This window comes from Anas platyrhynchos, chromosome 9 (genome assembly GCF_047663525.1).
Source record: "Anas platyrhynchos isolate ZD024472 breed Pekin duck chromosome 9, IASCAAS_PekinDuck_T2T, whole genome shotgun sequence".
Lineage (NCBI taxonomy): Eukaryota > Metazoa > Chordata > Aves > Anseriformes > Anatidae > Anas > Anas platyrhynchos.
This window is the reverse complement of record NC_092595.1, coordinates 14,625,983-14,651,542: the sequence shown is the minus strand read 5'-3', so window position 1 is coordinate 14,651,542 and position 25,560 is coordinate 14,625,983. Positions and strand designations below refer to the sequence as shown.

Sequence of the window (25,560 nt, the reverse complement as noted above, 5' to 3'; positions counted from 1 at the left end):
TGGAAAGGTGTGAGGCAGCTCAGTTAGCTGGCATCACTGAGGCTCTGAAGCCGTGTTTCTTTGACAGCAGAATAATCGCCATGCTTACCAAGGGATTAGTGCTTGTGGTTCTTTGGTTTCTCTTTTTGTTCTGAAGGATCCTGTCTACCAACTAGGACTAGGGCTTTTTGTCTTCCCTACCTAAGAGACTTTTTGTGTTTGAAGCCAACATCCATATGACTGGGCTTTTGTGCAGTTTTGCTGACTAAAGTCGTTGGCATTGAAGTGAGATGTGAAAATCAGCAGTGAGCTTTGTATCGTGTTAGAATTTCATATTTGGGGAGAATTTCACGTTCTGGTGGCTGCTCTTTGGTGGTGTTTTGTTTCCCACCCCCCCCTATGAACAGTCACAGAAGTTTTTGATGTTGATCTTAGAAACCCCGTGCAAGTTGTGACTGGATCGAGCCTTGTGTGGCTCCTCTCAGGTAACACGACTGAGTTGATGGATAGGGAAATGAGATGAACCTCAATGAGATTAAAAAAAAAAAGGGGGGGGGGGGCTTGTTAACTCCCAGTTGTGTGTTTTTTTTAGGCCTTGCTGCTTCAGGCGTACTTGGATAATCTCACCTTGTAAGTTTTAAGTGGAAAAGAGACGTAAATTGCACCCTTGCAGAAGAGATGGTTTCACTGCTGTCAGCGTAACATTTAGGCTGCTACAGTCAAAGGACTAATGTCTATCGAATATCTTACGACTTGGTTTAAAGCAAATTTAAGGGAATTTTGGGGATATTTATGCTCTTCTGCAGTTGGATGAGTTTACCACCTGGGGGCAATATGCCACTGGACTTCGGTTATTCTTTTACCTTTACCTGCCTCTGAAGCAAATCGGTGGCAGTTTGTGGTTTTTGCCTGGACTTTTGTGTAAGTGCGTGTGGCCGAGCAGCCATGTTTCTTCGCAGCTTGTAGCTCGTGTTTGCTTTGGGGTTTGTGCTGTTGATCCAGAAGTGCTGCTGGCTGCAGATGAACCTTCTGGGTAGGAAGAACGTGTTCAGACCAGTCAGCCAGGCGGGCCGAGAGGAGCTGCGGAGCAAGTGCCTGCGTGTGTGCGTGCAGGTATGAACATATGTTGTGCTTAATTTGTCCCTCGTAATTGCCACTTTCACCAGGAGACTTAGCTTAAAATACAATTATGAAAGTCAGAGTAGGCGATTACAGAGAAGTGTTGCATCCACTATTTTTTTGTTAGCAAACTAGCACATTTTTTTCCTACACGTAAATGCCCATGGCTGTATTAAAGAATTAATTGGGTAATGTTGAAGGTCAGTAGGGTGAGGCTAGCAGACTCCACATGTTATGAAGAGTAATGTCATGGGTAGGTAGCGTGTGTAGACGGGCTCCTGAGAAATGCCCAAATGGGGAGCAATCTGAAAAGTCTGAAGGATTCCCCTTGTGCTAAGTGCTATGGTGTGATGATTGGGGTGAGGGTGGAAAGACAGAGGTATTTAAGATTGGAAGTGGAACACCCCCTCTCCACCTGAATTTCTACAGCATGGAAATTAGTTTCTCTAGTTGGTTTAGCAAGGAGCTGCTAATGATGAGTACCTTTGACGCTATATCTGCCACTTTTGAAAGTATCTTTGTTCATTACAGTATGAATTTATTTCTCCAGTACCTCCAGGTGAGCGTTAACAGTAAATTAACCCGGTGTGAGAGGGATTCCAGAAAATGATAGGTCTTTTTCTGTCTTTGCCATTTATTCTTTGTGTCGATCATGTGGATCAAATCTCCCGTTACCAGCAGCAATTCCTCTTTGCCTTGACTTGATACTTTCATCCTTTGCTTATGACAGTCGGTGTATTGATCAAATTCTATAATTTCACTCTCTTCTCTCTCATGTTTCCCTACCATCTAGGGTACAACTGGCTTGTGAATAAAAAACAACACCTGGCTAACAGCTGGAGCTGGCTTGGTTTTCCTACCAGAGAAGTGGTCTGATGTCACTCTGTTTATCACCAATAAGCTACCCATTCACGTAGCCAGGTCTATCGAGATGTCAGTGCTGATGTGGAAGGCAATCCAGAGAAACGATGTGTGCAGCAAATTGTTGAGTATCTCCGGGCAGTAACAGGAGCACTGTAGTACAAGGCAAAATGCCTATACTAGCTTTAACCAAAGTAGGACAACAGCAGCAACCCGGAATTCAGAGCTCTGTGAACACCCCATCCAGGGATCCTGATGCTTCGACTGGCCTACCTGCAATGAAATCTGTACCAATTCATCTTTGCATCTTCAGCATTGATGTGCTTATGCATGTTCTGATAGAGTCACAGAGTAATAGGCTAGAGAAGTGAACTAGTGACGTGCAGCTCAGTTACAGTGGGGAAGTGTAGAATACATGGCATACATATGGCTTAAATTATTGTAATTGTTTCCATTCTCATCATTATCTATCTTCTACTATAGGCAGAAAGGGAGACATAAGCTTCTTGGAATGGCTTGCCTTTTTATTACATAATAGGAGACTTCTAAGAAACAGAATTTGGTAATTTGTAACTGGAAAATATGAACTAAAGAAATTAGCAACAGAATATCTCTCTGCCATGATGAATGATTTGAACAAGAAGCTTTTCCAGATACTGTCATTCTCGGTTGGATAAGAAGTCTGCTTTGAAGGACTTCTTCTACCCTCGTCCCAAGGATAATTAAAGAGGTGACATGGTATTATAGTGAAAGGGTAATTCTAATTGTCTCACTCAAGCCAAGAGGAGTATATTACATAGATTATCTGTAACATCAGTTGAATGAATGAGTTACGCACTATCAGTTTTTATCTCCCAGGGATGAAATTGTGCTTGGTCCTTGTATTGTATCCTTCCAATAGCAACAGCTGACTGTTATTGTAATTACATTATTCCTTTTCTAGTTTTATTCCCTAATCTTCCTCTTCGTGTAAATGGTTCAAATGTACTGCCTGGATGCTCAAAGTTTGCCTATGAAGGCAAACTTTAAGGAAACTCATAGGTCTTTGCATTTTTATTTTTCTGTGCAGACAGCTGTGAAGTTACGTCCTGCTGATTCAGTGTGCAGTGGATGGATAATAGCATCCATTCCCTCCTTTAGCATTTAAGTCCATTCATCAACACCATGTCTCCAGCATGTTTTGTGTGTTCAAGTAGCCAAACGTCTTTGTAAAAGACTGTGTTAGGTCAGAGGCTCAGCCTGGTAAAGTACTTCCTATTTGTACCCCACTTGGATGGGATTAGGAACCACACCATCCATTTCGTTGGCTGTTGAGTGTGATTCAATAAGCACAAAGTGCAGAGCTGTCATTTCTTCTGTCATTCCTTCTAGCTTGTAAAAGTGGAGTCTTGTTTCTTTTGTATCTTCCTCTGCTTATGGTGAAGGAACTGAAGTGGCAGATGGTGCCATGTCCCTTCATAGCCTGGTCATATGCTCGTGGCTACAAGAACGAAAACATGTGGTGACTTCTCTAACAGGAACTGCTGTAGAAAGGTTTTAGCATCTAGGCAGTAATAGCTGCTGCTACTGCGTGGGTGTATGATCTCTTCTGAAGACTTGGGAATGCTGGTATGAAGAGGAGACTTCTTCAGGTTCAGGCTGAAGGCAAGTAAATTAGTCTCAGAGGAATACCTGTGTATCCTGCTAAACTCCTTGGGCTATGATGAAGAATAAATTTTTGCCTGTGGTGGGTAGAAAGGCAAGAAATGAGCTGCATGTACAAACTGGGTGCTGGGTACGTGGACACTTAAAGCACACAGACTTTTCATCACTGGATTGTTTCAGCTGGGTACATTACGTGTGTTTTGTGTGAGCAATAAAAGTTAGCAATATACAGTGAAGTGTAAACAGCAGGGTGTTGACGCTTCTAAAGACTTCACTATATATGCAATTATTGCTTCCTCTCTTTAATTGTTGTGATGTGTTGCTTTTAAAGTGATCACATCGGATTTGTTCTCCAACTTAGCCAGAGCTGCCAGAAGAAAATCTTTGTGCTTTTTTTAGATGTTAAAGAAAATAAGTGACTGAAATGAAGATTACTTTGCAGTGTCTGCACTTTAAAGGATATGAAAGTGCATTAGTGCTTAAGCTGCAAATAGAATTGACTGCTCTGTTTTCATTGCCTATGGAAGTGCAATGCAAATGGTAGGCAAAACAGGGTATTGAAACATCCATTTCAGTTACGAAAGCGCTTCAGTTTACCAGAGTGACAAATGGTTTTTTTCATGGATGGTGTTATCTAAAATGTGTATACTTTGTCAACTTTTCAAACTTTTTTTTTTTTTTTTGCATACAGGAGATTCTTCAGCTCCGTTTCAGTTTTTGAAGGAAAATGAACAACGATACATATTTTAAAGATCTTGCGTCTTTTTCTCTTTTTAAGAGATGAGAATGTTGCTCATCAGGAATTACTCATTAATTTTGTGAGTTACTTCATCTGTGGATGAGAGTGGTGAGGCTGCTCCAGGATGAAAGGACTGTTCTGCATGATTTATGTGCTTTGTTAATCCAAAAGTCATATGCTGTTTTGTTTTTCAAATTGTTGTGAAAAGGTCAAATTCTCAGATAGAGGGTGGCTCTGCATGTCTTGTGTTATTGGCCATCTATCCTTTCCTGGATAAATCCAAGTGATTCCCTCATTTTTCTTGTTTGACATCTTGAAAAACAAACTCTAATGAGACATGGTCCCTCAGGGGGACTGAGGAGATTTGTCAAAGGCAGTCCTTTTTAGGAAGTGCTGTTTTCCTGACTGCCGGATACCAGTCAGCCTTGGCATCTACTTTCAGCAAACTGCCAATCCAGAGGGTGCAGAAGTCTGTTCAGGCAGAGCACATCGGACTTAAAAGCGTGCGCTTCATTGTGCACTACATTTCCTGCAGTATTTGGTTCCTGTCTGTGTTACTGAGGGGTGGGCTTGCTGGTTTGGGGAGGAGGAGGAGGTTCTGAGGGTCTTCAGCCTCCTTGGCGATGTCTGTGCCTGGTGTCTGTGCTGGAGCCACACGTGAGTGCAGCACCCTTGCCTTCTCCACTATTCCGCTGCATGGCTGTGGCTTTTTCTGTCCCTGTTTAAAACGTATCTGAAAGAAAGTTAACTGAACAAAAACCTGGGACTCTCATTATTCAAAGTAAAATGGGTGTGATTTGTCACCTGGCACTTAGGTACTGGTGCATGGAGTGGTATCCTCACCAGAGCGGCACTCATCTGTGTAAATGCGATTTGTGTGTGTTTTGCATCCCTAAAGAGCACCTGGGCATGTGTGTGTGTGTGGCTGTGTGGTTTAATGGCTCTGTTTTCAGAAGCAGGGCTGAGGGACAGCTGCTGTGGTGAGCCAACAGCCCTTCAGCTCTGGTGGGAAAGGATACGGTGTAAACATTTCTTTAAAGGGTCTGACTCCCAGCACTTTTCATGCTGGAAGAACACACTTTTTTTTCCACTCTTAAAACCCTAAAGTGTTGTTGGAATGAATTAAACAGCATTGCAGGGCAGAGAAGGGTAAGGCAGCCCTATGTGATGGAGTAGGAGTACAAGCTGCCTGAGAGGACTTGGCCTCGGCTGTAGGTCCTTCTGTAGGATCTGGACTCCTCCGGGGATCCCTGAGCCCGGCGGACAGCCGGTAACAAGATCCCAATCCTTGGCATTAAGCCCAAGGCAGATTTTGGGGTCGAGGCGAGTTGCTGGAACCCCGCAAAGCGCCTGCCGGGGCCGGGCCGCCTCTGCTGAGGGGAGGGAGAGACGGCATCGGCGGCCGCTCGGAGCGGCATTCCGGGGCCTGGAGTGGGCACGGGGAATCCAGGCGCCGAGCCCGGAGGAGCCGAAAGGCCTCGCTTCCCCCTCGGCTCGCAGACAGAAGCCCTTTTTGTCGGGCCCGCCCGCAGGACGCTGCCCCCCGCCTCCCGGCTGCACAGGGCCCGGCCCGGCCCCGGGCGCGGCCGCCCAATGGCGGCGGGGGGCGGGCGCCGCGGGGCCGGGGCCGGGGCTGGGGCCGCGGTGGAGGAGGCCGAGGCCGAGGCGGCAGCGGGACGGCGGCCGGCCCCAGGAGGTGAGCGGGGCCGGCGGCCTCGGGGGGAGCCGGGAGGGTCCCCCCGCTTCCCCCCCGGGCTGCGGGCGGGATCCCCGGAGCGGGGCACGGGGCTGGGGAGGGGGGGTCCGGCCCCCGCTGTGGCGCTGCGCTCCTCGGCCGGGGGCTGCGGGAGGCGATGTCCAGGCGGTGCCCCGCAGCCTCCCGCTGCGTGCCCTGCCCGCTTTCTGCAGAGATTTACCCCCAAAAAATCCCGAGTAACTCCCGGCCCGTCCCCTCCTTCGCTCCTCCGCTCTTGCTTCTTTGTAATGGAGCTCGGAGCAGGCAGCGAGGGAGGGTTTGTGGGCAACAAAAATGGAGGAGCGGGGCTGTTTTGCTGCAGCCGCTCGCGGGAAGCTCCCGTGGTGGCTCTTTTGGCCGTGCCTTCGCGGCTGGGCTGTTCCCGCTGCCTCCTGACAGGGCTCCGTGCTCGCTGGCCGCTGTGGCCGGGTTTTGGGGAGAGCTCCTGCCTTCTGCCCCTGCTGCATGAGCACTGCTCTGGGCTCACCAGGAGCACGGACGGTGTTCAGGGGAGCAGCCCGTGCACAGAGGTGCTAATCTGGTGGTGGGGTTCAGGAGCTGACAGCAGGGGAGCGGTGGAAATCAGCTCTTCTTCCCATTTTCTGTAACCGGCTAAAGTGGCGTGCCCGAAGCCGCCTGCTTTTGGAGCCTGCTGTCACGTTTGGTGGCTCTGAGCAGGGACAGCGGTGCCCCTCAGCACCTCGCTGCTGTTCCACAGCCCCGTGTGTGTTCGGTTCGCTTGGCCCCAGGGACCAGCCGTGGTCCTCAGCCTTCACCGCGTGTCCGTCCCCTTTCAGGGAGCCTGGGGAAGCTGTGGGCTCCTGCATAAGGATGCCGCGATGGGAGAGAGCAGTGAGCATTTGGGATGGGAGCAAGGGGCCTGGGCTGAAGGGAGAGGCACGTGCTCTGCAGAGGGGGGCCTTTTGCCCAGCGTTCATCATCTCTGTCTTCAGTCACTGTTGTTGTTGGATTCCTGATGCATCAGGTGGTGCCAGCTGGGCAGTGCTAAATGGCCTGTAGTAGCGTTAGCAGGTGGTTATTCTCTAGTGAAAGGAGTACGAGGTGAAAGCTTGCTCTTGGTGAGGTGAAGGGACCTGTTTTGAGAGCTGTCCAAGAGGGCCCCTCTCCTGATGAGAGCTTCCTCAGCGCTCTGTCAGGGTCTCACAGCCGCGGGTCTCTAGGAATCCCTTTTGTAACGGAGGCATGTGTTACCCTGCTCGTACCGAGGAGCTGGGAACCGCGGATGGAGCATCGTGGTGGGGCTTTGTCGCTGACCAGGAGGTATCATACTCAGCAGAGTCCCCTTGAAAAACCTCTGGCATCTGGAGGAGCCATATCCTCCGGTATAAGCTGCCTTTCCAGATCTACTGCTGGCTGAAAAGCGCTGTCTCACTTCTGAAAAATGAATGTATTCCATCAAAGCAGAAGATTAAACTCATGGATGCTTTGAAGCTATTTCAAAAAGGCTACAAAAAGTACATAACGATGTCAATTTTTCAAAGCTTGGTTACCAGCTGCTCTTTCAGGCTGGCTTGGGGCTGAGCGTGACAGTCGCTGTGTCACTGTGCCTTGGGGAGTTGATTTGAGTTTTGATGTCTGGTCCCTATTTATGGGAAGTTATCAGGATAAGCACTCAAGGCAAAGAAGTTTAGGGTGGGTGAATACAAGGAAGATTGTTTTCTTAGAACTGTTAATGCAATGGTAATGTTGCATTTTAGTTTTATATTGATGAAGAGGTTGAAGAGACTTTGTTCTGGCTTGCCTGGGATGGGAGGTGCTCTCGCTTGCTGTCGGACACTTTGCTCTGCAAATACAGCCCTCTCTTTCTCCCCAGTGCTTGCAGTTTGTCTTGAGCTTTCTTCTTTCATTTTCCTCCACCTTTCATTTCGATAGTCCCTTTAACTGAAATGCTTCATAAATCGTAACACAACGTTTCTCATTAAGAAATAGCAGCAAGCGTGCTGCCAGTGTAAAGAACAAATAGGGTGTGTGGCTGTAAGCAGTGATGCAACTGAAAGTAGTGCTTGGATCGGTCTGTTTGGGGCTTTTTTTAGTGATTGCAATGGCATTTGGCATAGAAGAATGCTCACAACCGCCATGCAATGGATAGGGAAATTCTTTTCCAGAGAAGCCTGGGTTCCTTGTACGCAGCCTGTTTCCTGCCTAGGTGCTTGTTAGACCCTAAAAAGCTAGATAAATTCTAGCTGGGGACTGGTGCAGTGGTAAATGTGTTTAGGATCTTGTCACTAGCAAGTTGTGAGGACATACCTAGTTGAATTCACTTTTCCTGTTAACAGCTGTGAGGGGGAAGGACTTTGCCACCTGCAGTTTCTGTTTTACGTGACTTTTCTCTTTCCTGCCTTATCAGCAAAGCTAGTAAAAATACCCAGGAACTCCTGGTTTATTCTGGAGTTTGGCCGCCTGTTTTACACACCTTCGGGTACCGTCTAGCTTCAGCCAACGTGGAGGCTGCTGGAGTTGCTGCTAAGGGAGCTCCAGCTGCCCGCAGGAGGGCTGTGCTTGTGTCTCCATGGCTGTTCCTGCTTGCACCTTCCTCGTTTTAAACAGCCGGTGTGTCTGCTCCTTCTGGTACTTGTCCATTTAGAACAGGACAAGTGTCTTTATGCGTTGTTAATTTTAAGAGCAGTTGTCAAATAAACACCCTCGTGGGTTTTTTTATAACTAATTTTGGGCAACTTCAATTGCTTTTAAGCTTCAGACTAGCAGTAGCAAAGTCCTTCTGTGCATTTCAGTTACAGGGTTCAGATTCGCTGGTCCACAAGCGGGATGCTGATACTTGAGCTATCTCATGTTCTCTTTACAAGTGCAAGGATTAAAGCCTAAAATACTAATTTTAAATGATGTTGAAGGTTGGCCCCGTTGCTGTGAGGCATTAAAACTTCCTACAGGCGCAAAGCACAGGGAGCCAAAGGAGCGCTTTCATCGTCTGCCTTTCCCCTCTCTAGATGACACAGGTCTATGGCAAAGCAAGCGAGGAGTTGCGTGCTGCTCCCTGGGAGCAGGCTGGCAGCCTGAGCACTGGGCGCTGCCGAGCAGCTTGCTCTCCTTTCCGTGTCCCTTTCCTTGCACAAGATGTGGCCCCAAGTGTTTGGTCCCGTTGAGCTGGGTTGGGAACACAAACAACAGCTCTGAGTTTTTTTTTTTTTTTGTTCCGTGTTAAATTAAACATCTGCTCTGCTTGCAGTGGCTGCCACCAAACCGTGAAAGCCAGGGCAGGGCTGGGCTATTTGAGCTGCAGCGGGGTTCTGCAGTTGAGATTTTTGCCCACTGACTTAATCTGGGCACAGCGCAGGTTTGCTCATGAGATTAAGAACAGTTATCTGCCACAGAAATCTGCGTTACGACGGCCCTGAGCTGCGTGCATTGGTTGAAGTAGTTACAGTTTTACATGAGTCATCGTTTTAAGGGATGAAGAAAGGTAATTGCTCCTGTTATCTCAGGGTGTGGGCTGGCTGTAGTGCAGTCGGGTAAGTGGTTAGGTACCGCTGAAGGAAGAACCCGGTGTTAAACCCCTGGCTGGCTGTTCCTGATGTCTTCTCCTGTGCTGGCAGCAGTGCTTGTGCCATTTGTGGCGACTTGGTACAGCGAGCTGAATCGACACAAAAATTAATCGGAAATTAAAATGTCAGTGTGAGAGGAGGCAGGAGGGCACAGGTTGGAATATACTGTTTTCTAACCATGCTTTGGAACTGTTTTTTTTTTTTCTCACTACAAAGTTTTCTTCCCAGCAGCTGGATTTTTGACCAGCATTTCATCAGATCTATTACTGGTTTTGATAGTGGGGTGAAGAGCATTCAATAAGGGCTGTGCTTGTGATTCTGCATCAATGGTATTTTCATGTGGGAATATTGGTGTTCAGGCTGTAATTCTCTGTTTTCTTCTACTTTTTGTTTAGGCTCTGCTCACTGTTGAAAAATGGGAGAGATAGAAGGGACGTACAGGGTCCTGCAGACTCCTGGCTCTCGTTTGGGTGTCCAGAAGAACTCTGGAGTGAGCACCCTGGAGCCGGGACAGAATCTCTCGACTGCAATGTCGTCACCTGCCAAAACGCATGAGAAGGATCTGCAGGTCAAAATAAAGATGTTGGACAACACAGTGGAAGTACTTGACATCGAGGTAAGAGAGTTTTAAACCTGGTTTCAAGTACACTCAGCTTTGGATAATGTAAAGCCTACAGGATCTCCTGCTGTACAGAGCTGGGATGTTTTGGGGCAGTATCTGAATAAAGACTCCTGTAGGGCATTTGCCTCCTTACCCATAGTGAAGAGAGTAGGACATCTTGTTTTTTAAAATCTTGTAGTCTAACAAATGTTTGCATTTTTAACAGACATTTATTTCAATACAACCACATGCTGTTAACAAGAAGTTTTGCCTGTTGCTTGTGTTGGGGGAACACCAAATGTCTTGTGCCAAATTATTCTTGCTTCCTGAGCCATGTGCATCTTTGTAGCTTTGGCAGTTGGGAGGGCAGAAGGGATTTTTTAATTGCTACTTTTCATTAATTGTTTTAATGGTTTGTATCCTCTTCAAGTTCATATCAGAAAGTTTTTGCTTGCTTTCACACTTGGAGAGGGAGGAACCAGAGGGGTAACAGTGTTTCAGAAAATCAGTATTTAAAAATTAGCGTGCTTAACAATTGGGAAAATCTGCCTTAAGGAATACAAACCACACTCAAATCGGGGTAGTTCTATTAAAAAAAAAATTGCTCTTCAAATTCTTGTTTTATACTCAGCATTAACCTCAGACTTTTAATTTTGCTTGCCTGAAGAATTATTGTTAGAAAACATTTATAGGCTAGTGAAGATACTCAGCTATTGGATATTCTACATTAGTATAAAATTTACTTTATAATTAGCAATTGTAGCCTTAATTTGTTGCATAGACTTAAACAGGTTTTTACCAAGTGGAGCAAGAATGATGTCTGTGTATCTCTAAAGAAATAAAGCAGCTTTTTGCCATGTCTTGTGTGGATTGCTGCCTGACTGTTCAAGTCTCAAATATGAAATCTGTTTGGTTTTTTTTGGTTGTGTAAGGCTTTGTCTGTATCCTTCCACCTGAGGACACAGAGGTTACAGCAAACCCATCTGTTCTTTACTTACAACATAGAACACCAACAATACTTTTTTTTTTGTGCGTGTGTGTGAGAATAGCTTTAAAAAAAATCTGTGGTTCTCTTGAAGTGTGATTTATTTTATTTTTTTCAAGTTGATGAAGATGTTGGAGTTCTTGTGGTTTTCATTTAAAAATTGAAAGCAACAACCTTGTACCTTTGCAAATCACTGCAAGCTTCCCATGAGCACTAGAAATATTCATGAAGAGCTTATAACTGCTAGTTCCCCATTTTATTCATGTGAATGAACAGAAATTATCTGTGCTTTAGCATAGATGCTTTCCTTCTCTTCCCTGTCATATTTGTACCAACTTTTTGTCTACTCTTCTCATGTGATATTTGTCTCAACATCATGTTCCACGTGCCAAAACCATTAATTCCTTGCTCTTACATTTTTGGTCTTGGACTGCTGTGGGTCATACTTCAGTCTCGCCTGTCTGACCACTAATCTAGTTTCTGTTCCGATTCCTTCCTTTCCTCCAGCTGGCTGCCTCCTGCAGAGGCACTGTATGGTCTCTGGGATGTTACTGGGTCTTCTCCACAGCTAAAACTTACTCCGTTTTAACTCACTCCATTATTGCAATGGCTAATTGCTTATCTCTGCTATCAAAGTCCTTGGGGGTTTTGCTGGTGGGGACTCAGCTCCATTCTCTGAGTGGGTCAAAGTACCTTTTTGGTCTCATTTTTTGCCTTTTTTTTTTTTTTTCTCCATCATGACAAGAGGTTTCCCTTAATTGTGAGCAATCTTCGTTTTCTCCTTTTATCTAGAAAGCTCTCTCTGGTTATGAAATCCACAGAAACACCTGAATTTGTGCAACTAGCTTGCAGAGGCAGAAGTTAATACCATACCGCTCTTCTTTAAGAAGTCCGTCAGAACTGAACAGCTTAGGAACTTCTGCCTCTTGTAAGCAGTAAGGAAAAGGGAATGATTTTGTCTGTAGGTCACTGAGCACAGAAAGCTCCATAGTCATCAGCTGCACCATTCATGAGTCTTAGTGACACACTGCCTACATCTTTCGCTTTTGTCTAAAAACGTGATGTCAAGTGGGGACGAGGCATTACATTGCAACCCTCCTACCTCCTAATTGTCTCCGTGGCCTGGTGGGATAGCAGGGTTTGCAAATCACTGCTGGTTTTGATGGAAAACTGTTTTTTTTTTTTTTTTTTTCTCTTGGGGCTTAAGGGGGAGGAATTAAGAAAAGTTGGTCATGCTGTAGGCACCTATTTGTGGACAGCTTTTTGAAAAAGCAGTGAGTAAATTCATGATGAAGCAGCTGTCCTAGAGGGGTCGAAGCTCTGACTTGAGTGACGCTTGCCCACTCCGCTTTGCTTTCAAGCTAATTTCAGCTGGGTCTGGGAGTAAGAGGTCACGTTGTCTTCACTACCTACTTTGTGTGGCTTGTGTTTGTTGGCCTAGGTCAGCAATAACTTAGTGTGGCAGGACAAGAGCTCTGTTGTGGAGGGCCGAATATGAAAAGATGTGAATGCGTAAAGCAGGAATGTGCTGCGTAGCTTGTCTGAGCCTCCCAGAAGCAGGCAACGAGTTCCAAGCGCCAGAGCTCAGCGTGGGCAGGTAACCTGAAGGTAACGTGGTGTTCCCAAGCAAGTCACGACCTCTTACTGGTTGAAGGTGGACCTTGACTGCATATAAAAGTTTATGAGAGAGAACCCTTCACGGTTTTTCTCAGCTATTTTCTTAAAAGCTCTGCAGGTAGAGAAGTCTTTAAAGGGAAGCAGGACTGAAGACTAAGCTGTAAAGGCCTTTCTCATGTGTTCTGTTGGTACTGCCATCTAAGGCAGATGTATCTCAGGGCAAAAAGGGACTTTCCTTCCTGTTTTTAAGATCTGTGGGAAGTAGCTTTTCACTGAGAAAATTTGTCTTTGGAAGCAGAATTGGCACGGTAGCCATCTCCTGGAGAGGGGCTTTTCCCTATGGAGCTGCAAGGAAGATGGCATAGAAGCTTCGTCTCCTACAGCTCTTAGAAAGCTGCCGAAAATGGTCCACGCCAGCAATTTTAACTGTGTAGGATAAACAGAGTAGCTGCCATAATGATCTAATCTTTACAGGCTTTTCCGTGTCATTTCCTCCTTTCTCCAACCCGCGTTTGAAATATTTACTTATGTCGTGGCAGGTGCTGGGAGATGCCCTGGTTTGGCAGCTCTTCCAACTGTTTGTGTTTTTTAACTCACCAAAGAGCAAAAAGGGACTGACAAAATGGCATGACTAATGGGACAAGGATAAAATAAAAAGGAAATCTTTCCTTTGTGTTGTTGTTTCTATCTAGAACAGTGTGTTAAAGGTTCAGCGCAGCTAAAATCCGCTGTCTTTTGTCTAAGATCCACTGCCTCTGTTCTTACTAACCATCTGTATTGTAAGGTTTTCTTTTTAATTATGAATTTCTTTAATCAGTAAGAGAGAGCCGTTCTTTAAAGCACATAGAGGCAGAACTCCTTTCTGGGGAATCTGTCCTCAATGCTCAAGCATGGAGCTTAAATGTTTTATAAGAGTTCAGAAAACTGTGTGTTTATCCTTTCTCCTTTCCCTCCCAAACAGTAAAGAGACTGAAATATAACGCATTCAAAACTAGACTGGAATATTGTTTCCATTTTTTTTTTCCTTTTTACATTCAGGTTACGTAGTTCAGATCTTCCATGTCAAGGGGCACCTGTCCTCTTCCCTCAGAGCTAAGTCTGGCCAACTGGGTGCTTTTGCAGACTCCTAGATGAATGGTTGGAGAATTCAATTTAATTCAGATCGTGGGCACACTTCAAAGTAAGCAGGGTTGTACAATAGAAGTTCTGCCAGCTTTTCCAAATTTCTTAAGAGATTAAACTTGGAAGCCTTTGATCAGCATAAAAATAAACGGAATGGTCTGGGCTGGGTTTAATTTGCCAAAATGACCGCTTGGTGAAATTGTACTTGTCTGGTGCAGGTTCTGAATGACGGCAAAATGTGCTGCAACAAAGGGCAACTTAGGCTGCAGGAATTTACAGCTATAGGAAGCTGTGCTCTAGAGTTGCTGAAAGTTTTTGCATAGATCTACAGTAGAGCTGCAAGTGGGGTGTATTATGGTGATACACATAAGGGCTGTCAAAGACAGCGCAGCACGTGTATCTGTGGGACAAACAATGCCCTTTATTTCCGTGCCACACTGATGGTATGGTAGACAGGAGGCAGATACTGGTTTAAAATCTACGTAAGTGAAACATCAGGTTTAGTTTACAAGGAAAGGATCAAACTTTCCAGATCTTCTCACTGTTTTCTCTGATGTCATATATTTATTTTGGGTCTTTGCCTCTCTCTGGCCCTGTTTTTTCTTTGCACTAGCTTATAAGATGTTGAACGGAATTGCTGCTGTAATGTGGTGTTAAATATTTGGCCTATATCCTGTTCCTGATGTAGGAAATTTATATGCTTCCTTTTTACATGAATTAGGGTTAATGCTATGAATAAATATCCTGGAAAAAGGGGCTTCAGTTTTTATACTTGAAGTTTACCAAGCTGTTTTTGGGTAGAACTTAGCACTTTTTCTGCTAAGTGTATCTGTTTCTCCTTCTACTTGAGAATAAAATAAAATTAGTTAGTGAGAAATACTTGTGTTATATTATGGTAGCATTTTTCTACATTTTTCCCAACTTGCAAATGAATTCCATAAAAATGTGGTAGCCATAATGGAATCATAACACAGCAAAGCCAGGTGGTTCTGCCTGCTTTGTTCAATGGGAAAACTTAAAGTAGAATTTTTGTTTCATGCTGTTCTTTGTCAGGTTGCTTTGAACAGTTAAGTCTGTTCTTTCCTTTTGTTTGTTTTTTTTTTCTTTTTTAATATAAGGAAGTAACTTGCCTAAGTAAAACTTAAGTATATCCTCGTGTTATGCGCCATGATAATTTACCGTGTTAGCTTTATGCTGGTCTGAAGTCACCTTTCCATTTCAGCTAGCTTGTGTTTTTTGGGCTGGGCTTTCAGTTATGTCCCGTGGTCTCCCTGTGATCTGGAGTCAAGCATTGCTCGGGGTTTTCATGGTGAGTAAGGCTAGGGCAGGTGTTCTCGTGCCACAGAACTTGAAGACTCAGGAGAACGCTCTGTTGCTGTTTTTGTTTTTTTCTTTCCTTTTCATGCATTTCTACCAGGCCTGTTGCTTCCTTGAATGTGGCTTAGTTTCTTGCAGATGGCTGCATCTCATTTTCTTACAAACTGAAGCTCGTGGTGTGTTGTGTGTACCCGCCGTGCTGTGCCGTTTGGCTCCCTTCTTTTGGCATGCGTGGGGTGAGCAGCAGGGAAGGACAGGGCTTCCCTGCAGGTTATGAAGATGCTGTAGTCGAGTAAGGTTACACTTCCCTGTATTCCCTGTATTTTCTCATTAAGTATTGCCCCCACACTGCTTGTGTCTGCTTTTGAGCTTACTGCTGTTCAGTGTAAGTCCTCCTGTTGTACAACTAAGGAATTAATGTGTGTTTTTCTGTACGAGGTGGAAAACTGTGGCCTGCCATTTACTCTGTCTAGCAGCGATATTGTCTTCTGGGCAGCTGTATGACTCTCACTTTGTTTATTTAAATCTACAATTTTCACTGTTAGGCTGCAGAATTGCTTCACGTTTCTATGCCAGGCCTACATTTCATTATCCTGGTTTGTCTGCCGTTTGCAGGCCGTAATTTATCTGTAAATTAATTTATCTGTAATTTAAAAATGTATCTGTAATCTAAAAACATATCTGTAATTTAATCTATAATTTAAAGTGTCACGGAAGCTGTGCCTTTCCTGCTCCTGGTTGTTCCGGAGCAGCTGCTGGAGCCCTGGGAGTCGGAGGCCCTGAAATCAGGAACTGGGTTAGGGCTTGAGGAGCGTTTATGGGGCTGTGGAGGAAGCAATCTGAGCCTTGTACATACCCTGTCATTTCCTGTGGTTTGAAGGGAGCGTTTTCAGCATGCTCTCGATGTGAAGTGTTGCTTATCAGGAACTCCCTCCAGCGCCGTGACTGACCTTAAGAAATTTCATCAGGGCTTAAGGACACGTTATGCAAACTCGGTGACTGCAAAACGCTGCTACTGAGGAGTTATAATTAAGAAATATGCATCCGTTAGGAACAGAAAGCATGTAGCGGGAGCTGGAAAACATTTATTCTGAAGTCATTTTCCGAAGGGCAATCCTTCCTGTGGCTCTGCAGCGTCTGTGCTCGGGGGGCTTCCCCGTAGGATGAGGCAGCCAGGCTCAGGTTCCCTGGCGGGCGAAGCTCTGACATGAGTCTGCTTCTGTGCCTTCTCCCCTGCTCCCTGCTCATGTACTTAGCCCTTCGTTTCGTCAAGGCTTGTTTCCCCTCTGTGCTGCAGAAGCATTAACAGCTTAAATATGTGGGAAGTGGGAGGACAGACTGCTTCTGAATCCTATTAAGCGCTATGCTGAAAGAATCAAAATGCTGTATTAGTAAGCTCAGTGTTTTTCTTCTCTGAAAAAAAAATGGTAGAAAGAAATAGTCAAAATTCCAGAAAGAATCATGGCCAGATGTTTGTCATTGCTCTGCTTTGACTGCCCTAAATATGGCAAATAAGGTGCCTTAGAACTTATTTTTGTCTGACCTCAGTAGTGAAAGTTAGTAATTCACTGTTTAAAATTCGAAGTTATTACAGGGTTTAAAAAGAAAGTAATTGAAGCTTTGCAGTTCGTGTACCGTTTGATTCTACCCTGTACTTCCAAAACCTGTTATTTTGTGTTCGGGTGTTTGACTCTTTTGATGCTATGTAGGAATGTGGTATTGGGTGGGGAAAGGTAAAACCGTAGCCATTTCATTGACAGCCTGTTTTTAAAGGGAGGACAGGAATTTAATTTATATTATAGAAACAACTTCTGCAGTTCTTTTGACGATAAGTGTCCCATTATATGGACAAAAAATTGAATTACAATTCAGCAAAGGAGAAACAATCTGAATATTCTTGTAAGAAAAGTCCATTAAAACTTACATGCATGTGAAGTGACTTAAAACCCAGAAAACATTTGGTAAAATAGTGATCGAGTGTTATCACAGTCCTTGCCCTATAGATGTAGATGTATGGCTGTGATAGGTTATATAGGACATGCATAGATGAGAACCTCTTCTCACATGAATTCAAAAGGGATGGTACAAGAGCTGCATTTACTCAGCTTAACACAGAGTTGGTATAGAGCTAAACTCTTCCTGGGCTTCCTTTAATTTACTGTAAGCACACTGAGAACTTCCTGCTTGGAATTACTTGGTCTGAAAGAGATCTGATAGGTAAACCAATGCATAACTTAATAATGACGTATGTGCACTGATACAATTCTTCTGTTCAATTCCTTCCAAATGGCTTCCAAAGTGACTAATACACAATCTAATTCAGCATGCTTTATTTAAAAATGGAAAATGTGTAAAAAAAATAAAATGCTGTTACCTTCCTTACTAATTCCAATAACGTGTCTTGCTCAGTAACAAAGGCAATGCTATGTTAGACTCTTAAACGCTTCTGAAGAATGCAGATGTTCATTTCTTTTTCACAATCTAGTGATGAAAGATGGGCAAAGTCAGCTGAAATTAGTGTTAGGCCATTCTATCGGAATAACAGTAAGAAATTCTGTATAGCAAAAAAGCCTGTGGTTGTCAGGGAGCCTTCTCTGAGTGGGGGCGTGCAGAGCTGGGTGGCCAGCGGTGCCCCCGAGATGGATAATCCTGTAGAATACATAGCGCCTGAAAGAGCGAGAATAAAGGAGACCAAACAAAAAACAAAGCCAACCCTGGTCAGCTGAAGGCAGCTACAGAAATACGGTGTGCTAAGACATGGTTCAGAGCAATTTTTGGTCCGTGTCTACTGAAAAAAGGGACTTAACATTGAGCCAGGATAGAGTCTGCTGGTACCCTGCTGCATTCAGAGAAACACAACCTTGGGAACATTTCATTTAAACAAACAGGGTTGCAAAAGCATGCCTTCGTGTCGTCTGCTTCCTCGCAACAAAACACATTGCTGGCAAGGGCTTGAACATTGCCTGCATGTGTAAAAAGGTGAGAACATAAACTGATCATGTGAAAAACCGTGCTGTGATGGTGATACCGAGTGCAAATGATATTTTAAAACTGTGATGTTGGGTATTGAGGGGCTGACTTGCGGGGCTGAAATCTACAGATTTGAAACAGGCGGAGGGGAGATGCAGGTCAGGCTCTCTGTATGTGAGGTGCCTTACTCCGTTACTCCAAAGGGATCTCTTTCCACGTATAGCAGAACACTTCTGGTTCTTTGGTTCACTGTTTTATTTTATTATTATTATTATTTTTGGAGTGCTATCACTATTATGAAAGCGGGTTTGAAAACATCACCAGAGTCATTATCATTAGAAGTTGTTTCTTCCCAGCCTTGTGATGGAGGAATGTGGGATGAAGCGAGTTAACTGTTAACACCTGCTCACACTGATGTTTCCACAAGTGATTCGGGAAGGTCCTTGGTGAGCTGGGAGATGCTGGTTGCAGGTGCACCTTCCCAGCTCAGAGATCTGAGCTGACATGTTTGGCTTCTCTGTTCCTTAAGCTGCTTTTCTGCTCCTGCTGTCTCCTCTGGCAGAGTGCTTAGGCACGGTGCTCGATGGAGCCCTGACTCAAAGTGGAAAAGGTAAAACATGTCTTCCAAAAACGAAAAACCCCAAAGCCTTCTTTGTAGAAGTTCCTTGTTAGAGCTCTCCTGTGAGTAGTTGAACCCAAATCATCCTGTGTTCACATTGTGCCCCTCAGTCTGCTACTCTGACAGACCAGGGAAAGGCAGCCCAAAGCCAAAGAAGCAGGAAAGTCTCCTGCTGGAGGTGGGAAAGTTAACAGAGCTTCAGTCTTATCTAATCTGGCCGAGAGGTATTTATTAACCCATTGCCATCATGTCGATACTCTGCTCAAAGTACAGTGAGGAGTGAGGTAAGGACAGTGAGTACAATTTAGGTTACGTTAGGTACAGAAAGGTTAAATTAGGTACAAATGTTTGTAATGAAAAGATAGATTGAGCCCTTCCTGTGAAATACCTGCTTTGTGTAGATAATCCTTTATGATCTTTCTATTTCCTCAATATTTTAAAATATTCCCCTGCAGTAGGCTTCCTCACAGCTGCGTGCCAGCCTTTTTTGGTACTTTATGTGGGAAGGTAGAGGTAAAACAAGTATAGCATCTTCTCTGAGGTTGATCCTCCTTGATTGTTCAGGGCGCATTAGGGAGATATTATGGGGAAGTAGCTCTGCCTATGCAGTCTGTGTCTTTTTTAGCAAGCTGCTACATTTATGAAAAGCGCTGGATTGTTGGCTCTGTTGGATTATTTGTCTGACCCCTGCCGAGCATGGGTGTTAGCCCGGTCAGATCTGCATTTCAACTGCTGATGCTTGGCATGCATTCATGTTTTGACTTTAGGTAAGTGGACAAAAATGCCAAAAGATGTCTGGAGTATCATCATGCCCCACAAGGAAACCTTGAGTCCAGTCTTGTTGGTGCTGGCTTGGATGATAGTTTTGACTCCAAAGCATAATTGCTGGAAAAAGACCTGCAATTTTAGTAATCTGTTGTGAACAAAGGGAAGCAAAGCATTGTCTATATTTGAAGTGTCTTAAAATAGTATTATTTTTTATATAGCTCTCTGTAGATAAATACAAAACGATGCTGTGCAGGTTCCTAGGGCGCACAGTGTACATGCATTGGGTGGAGTGGCATGTTAAAGGGAAGAGCTGTGGGATATGTGGTGTTTGCACAGCTGAGTAGAGCCTTGTCAGTGGCAGAGCTGGGGGAAATACAGAGATCCCCAACCTCTTCTGGTTTCTTAGCTTGGGTTGTGCTGTTTTGTGGCCTGCGTGAACAAAGCGGGTACTGAGATGTTGTGTTATGTACCCTCACTTCTTGAAGTGGAAGTTTATTTTGAGGATGGCTAACGATGGCATGCTGTCCATTGTGGCAGCAGCCCCTGTTTATAACTGTGCACTTTTATCTGGTCTTGGTTTTGTAGTCACTTGTGGAGCACATCACGCAGCGAGCTGACCAGGCGGCATCCTTGGTGTACGATCCGTGTTTAAGAAAGGCTGTCAGTGTGGTGTTACTCAGCCTTTTAAAAACGTTATGAAGTAGTATGCCTTGTAAATACTGTCCCAGTGTTACTGGTAGCAGCACAATTCTCTGTCATTTCCACAGCCGTGATTCCTCTGCTGTAGGGATCCTGCCACCCCAGGGCAGCTGCTGCCTATGCTGCTGCAGTTGCTGGCATTTGATTGCTACCAAGTGTGAACTTTGGTGCCACGTTGTCCTGTGTCCTCTGAAGGCTGTGAGGGGAGAAGAATAGCTGGGATGTAGCTGGGACATGCTAATGTGTCATATGACCACCTAAATTTTAAAGCTTGGGAGGGAGCAGAACGGAGAAGTCATGATTATCTCATCCTTCCTTACAGCTGCAGGCTGCTGTCCTCACGGATCCAGAGAATTATTTTGTAGAAGTTTAGCTTCCAGTGCCTGCGAGCGGTTGTGGTCGGGAGATCAGCACGCTCAGTCAAGGACCTGGTCCAGTTTGAGCTTCAGTGACTTAACCTCAGAATGTTTTTCCCTAGGAAATCTAGAGCAGTGTTGGCACCCAAGGCATTGGGGACGTGTGCGTGGGCTTTTCTGCTCTCCAAGTGATAAAAGTGACAGTGAATTTCTGCTCGACTCCCAGTAATTTTCAGGTGGATCGTTTATGTGCTCTCTGTACATAGCACTTGCCAACAGTTTCTCCAATCCTCAGTTGTTATGCTGGCTTTTAAAGCACGATGTGTCTTATTTCTATGCTCCTTATACTTCAGCACTAGAGTTCTTCTTGAGCTTGGGACCATATTTACCATGCTATATACCGACATACACATTTCCCAATCTTGTTCACACAATTCCCTCCCTCTTGGGGATCTTTTCCCACATCAGCAAAAGATTGTTTTCCTACTTTCAGGCATCTGGCAAGTCTAGCCACTCTGGAAAAGCATGTTTGTTAGGTAGAGCTGGTTCATTTGGCAGTGAAGTGCTCTAACATTGCGTGAACCTTTAAATGAGCACAGGTTTTAAAGTTAGCCTTAATTAAATGAGCCAGAGGCTCACATTTCGGGATTAAATTGGCTGCAGGTTCAGTTTAAAAAATCAGAAATCTTAAGAAAAAAAATATGGGGGGAGTCTTATTTTTTTTTAACAAAAACATGCTCATGGGGCTATAGTTATGCCCAGTATGCAGCATAATAATGTACCTTAAACTAACTCAGAAATTTGTGTTTGATTTTGCAGTACCCTTATTTGAGTAAATTTGATTTCAGTGCTATATGGAAATACCGTGACACACACTTTTGGTTTTTAACTCAGGAGGTTTGAGTCCTTTCTGTGGGAGTCGTCTTCTCCCAGAGTCACGCAGAAAACCGTTCTGTTTCCACCTGTGTGTAATTTCATGCTCCCTACTAATTCAAGTTTCCCATAGTTGCAAGTCGATCCTAAGCAGTGCTTAAAACAACCTGTGGGAAGAAAGATGGAGAGAAAATTGTGTGTTTAACTTGTGCCAGGGGTAGTTAAACATATCGATGTCGGAAGAAGCAACTATTTTAGCCATGGGGGAGATGTGTAACAGCTGTGGCCATGCAAGCTCCTTGATGTTCAGCCCTGTCTTAGGACAGATTGCCTGGACAGTGGGTGAGAGGACGAGCTGGAACCTTTCAAATGCCTTTTGCTATGTAGCTGTGGGCACTTGAACTTTGGAAGTGGGCTCAGAGTAATCTAATAGGAATCTAATAGTAATTCTTTTAGTTACCTTGAATGAGTTGATAGTGGCTAGAAAACTGGAAGCAGCTTATAAATCTTGCTTGTGTGCTGCGTTGGTTCCTGCAGCTCTTGACTTAATTCTGGGACAAATCAGGATGGCCTTGATAAATGACAGGTAGAAACTGCGATGGTATGGAATGGCAGGAGGATCCTGTACAGGATGGTCCAATCCACTGACATTGTATTTTGCATGTCTGGTGCTCTGCAAGTTGTTAAATGCACTCTAAACTTTCTTTGCTGTTGTTGTAGTAAAATAAGCTGTAGTTGGGATCTGCCGGTATAAGAAAGCCAGCGAAACAAATACATGTATTTAAAATACAATTTTCTTCACCAACTGTTAAAAATGAAATAATCTTCTATTAAAGCTTACAGTTACTGTTAAATTGTTAACTGTTCAGAAAACTAAATTGAAATAGTATTTAAGCAGTATTTAGTTGAGCACGTGAATTTTGTGAAGTGATACAGGGTCCCAGTAAAGACAGGGACCATTTCCATATCAGCTATTTGTTCCAATCAAAGTTGAAGAAACTTAACTGTCCCCTCCTTCAGTACTTTTTATCATCACTTTTCCAGCTTGTGGATTAAAAACGAAATACAGAGCCTTAAGCTTCTCTTCTTTTAGCCATGAAAATCTTGATGTCAGTGAATGGTATTCCTTGCCATCTTGTATTATTTCCTTCTTTCTAATAAATGCGGTTTAAATGCACAGCCTGTATTCATAAATGCAGTTTTTGTTTATACATGGCATTAATGATATCGTAATTAATAAGGAGTTTTGAAATGTTTTTGATATATCAAACTACATTTGGACAGAGATCTAACAGACTTCAAAAGGAATGTAGATAAACAGAGCTATAAAATCACTGAATTGTTTGTGTATTTCTGGTTAAGAAAGGAAATAACAAGTTTAGTGTAACTACTACGTATAATTGCTGATTGTCGTTTTTCAATTTGCTAAAACATGAGAAATACTCTTTTTTTCATTATGAAGATCACTAAAAGTGCACCGAAAAAAAAAAAAACCAAAACACACAAAAAAAAAACAACAAACAAACAAACAAAAACCACCTTCATCTATGTGAAGGGATCTTAATATAATTGAGTTTACTTTTCATGCTCAGGGCTCTCTGGCTGCTAGTGATGCACTCTGTCCTGGCCATTTGTCAGCGGTGATCTAAAGTATAAACTTCTTCCTTTCATGCATATACTGTTTACTGGAGGATTTGGTCTCCAAACAGTTGCAGATTTCTCTAACACAGAATCCAAGGTCAGCTGGTATTTGCTGAAGCTGGAAACCAGTGGTTCCTGCTGTTCTGGCTTGCACAAAAGTTTCCATTCTATACCTCCGTTTTATAACTCTCAGTTTTTTCCAAACTCTTGGCTTTTGGACTGAATTTTTTTTCCAGCCTAACTGCTGCCAAAAGTGGATTTTCATTTTTGGAAAGCTTGAGCAAGGGCGGTTTGTCCATTTTGGAAAATGAGAGGAGTGCTCTTTATAAAAATACTGTGTTCCGGTTTGTTATGTTGTTGTTGTTTAAGTTAAAATACATAGAAGTAGAAAGTTAAGATATTCTCAAAGACATATTTAGGAGTTTGCTGAGGAAGAATTGGTTTTGATAATATTGAAATATGGTCCACTGAAAATCATATGCTTTGTGTTCCTAGTTTGTTTTTCTGTCTTGCGAAGCTAAAATGGTCCAACAAAGGGAGGATCTGCTAGGTGGGCAGTAAGGTATTGTATTTAAGAAAATAGAAAGTAACACTTGGGATTACAAAATGACAGTAACTGTTGCTCCAACTCCTCATTTTTATTTACTTACACTCTCCTCTCCTAAAAATTGCTAACATTGAATGTATTGACTGACTCTGCATAAAAGTAGAGACCTCGTTCTGTAAAGAAACTACAGTTTAAAATGTTTGTTTCTATTTGTTTCTGATACTGCCTTTATGGAAAAGTTATGTTACTTTTATACTGTTACAAAAACTTTTTTTTAAAGAAGTGTCCTGTGATGCTCCCAAAGGTAGAAGCTGCCAAAGCTATCGTGGCTGAGGCAGATGTCAGATTGCTGAACAAAAGGCTGCCTCGTTTCTCAGTGTAAAAAATTCATCCACACTACGTGTGTCAGCAAAGCTTAGTTGATATAACGTGGACTCTCAGCAACGTGATCTATGTTACACCATGGGAAGTTTGGTTTGCCCATATTGAAGGTCTTTCATTACATCATAGTATGCAGTGCTGAAACAGAAGTGAGATCACTCTGGTTCGTGTCAATTTTTATGGAATCCCCCTATATGCTTGTAGGAGATGTAGGAGGGCCTGAGCATATATGGTGATGAATTTCTATTTGCATAATAACTTCCAAACGTCATGTTTGCCAGGCACTCATGCTGAATTTTCCTGTTCTTTCCGTAGCTCTCCTGAATTTGAATTGAGTTGTCCCTCTATTTCTAATGCCAGAAAATGCACAAAGGTACAAGACTGGCTGTGGTGGCTGTTATTTCATAGGCAGCTAACGTCTGGCCAGCTGTTGTTGGAGTAATTCCTTATATCCCTTTTTTCTCTGCTCAGTTCACCTGCTAAATCTTTATATTTCCATGAGAAGGATGATCTATTCATTAGTCATATATTACATAGAGTAATAATTTCAATTTCAGAATGTGACAGCACTTTAAGGGGTGGGGGAGTGGTAATCACATCACAAAACCTCATGAAAACTGCAAAGCTTTAATTGTTGAACATGTAGTCTGAACACATTATTTACCCTAAATACAGGCATGGGATTGCCACACAGGTGTTCTCTTAGTGCAGTGACACTGTAACGTACCCGTCCTGATACCATACTTCCATGGTTTTAAGAAGTTTTCAGCCTTGAGATGACTATACAACTTGATTTGAAGAAAAAAAAAAAATAAATTTTTAGATCAGAGCTGGGTCACTGGGGGAAGCTTTTGTTAGCTGCCTATTTAATTTTTTACACTTTGTGTGTGTGTGTGTGTAATAATATAGTAATTCAGTACTACCATTAGTCATCATCTTGGCAGCATATAAAGAGTAATTGAGAACTGTGGAATGGAAAGTATGCTGTGTTGTGAATTTATATTGAAAATGGGACCTTTCTGCATTCATGCAGCTTCTTGACCTGACGTCAAAGTTACAGTAATCATATAATTAGAAGATTTGCTTTCTGCTGCTTTCATGCAGATAAAACAATGACATGGAGCTATCCACTGCAGAACTGAACATACGTTTCTGTAAACTTCAAAATGTTAAGAAACTTTTCAGAAAGAATGGTTATAATATGGCATATTGAAATAAATATAACAACAAAAAAAGAGGAACTAAATATCTATTAGGAGAATTTTCCCACTGGATTTGAGACAGAATAAAATGTTGTGTTCAGTCTCAAGCTTTTGTAACTGATTTTATTTTTTATATATATAATATATATATATAAATATATATATATATATATATAAACATGATGTTGTTAACATTGGTCTATGTTTTGAAGAAAGCACTATGAAATTAAATTCAGTTTAGAGTGAGTTTTTTAAGCTGTTGCT

The 25,560-nt window shown here is 43.4% G+C and overlaps 1 protein-coding gene and 1 long non-coding RNA gene across 8 annotated transcripts in view; both read left to right on the top strand.

Annotated features, from left to right (window-relative positions):
* The first annotated feature begins 547 nt into the window (after window positions 1–547).
* Window positions 548–4,637, top strand: LOC140003231 (uncharacterized). The gene is made up of 3 exons (XR_011811504.1): window positions 548–1,092; window positions 1,892–3,603; window positions 4,295–4,637. It is a non-coding gene; the product is annotated as an uncharacterized lncRNA (long non-coding RNA).
* Window positions 4,638–5,798: 1,161 nt separating this feature from the next.
* FARP2 (FERM, ARH/RhoGEF and pleckstrin domain protein 2) overlaps window positions 5,799–25,560 on the top strand; it is a 71,785-nt gene continuing 52,023 nt past the window's right edge. For 2 of the 7 annotated variants that reach the window (XR_011811502.1, XM_072042654.1), the window contains exons 1-2: window positions 5,800–6,038; window positions 9,994–10,214. Coding sequence is in view for 5 of the 7 variants with exons in the window: in XM_072042654.1 (XP_071898755.1) it covers window positions 10,014–10,214 (201 nt within the window). In the remaining 2 variants the exon portion in view is untranslated. Of the gene's footprint in view, window positions 6,039–9,993; window positions 10,215–25,560 lie in introns of all 7 variants that reach the window. The other 5 variants (XM_072042653.1, XR_011811503.1, XM_072042656.1 and 2 more) reach the window with 5 other exon arrangements.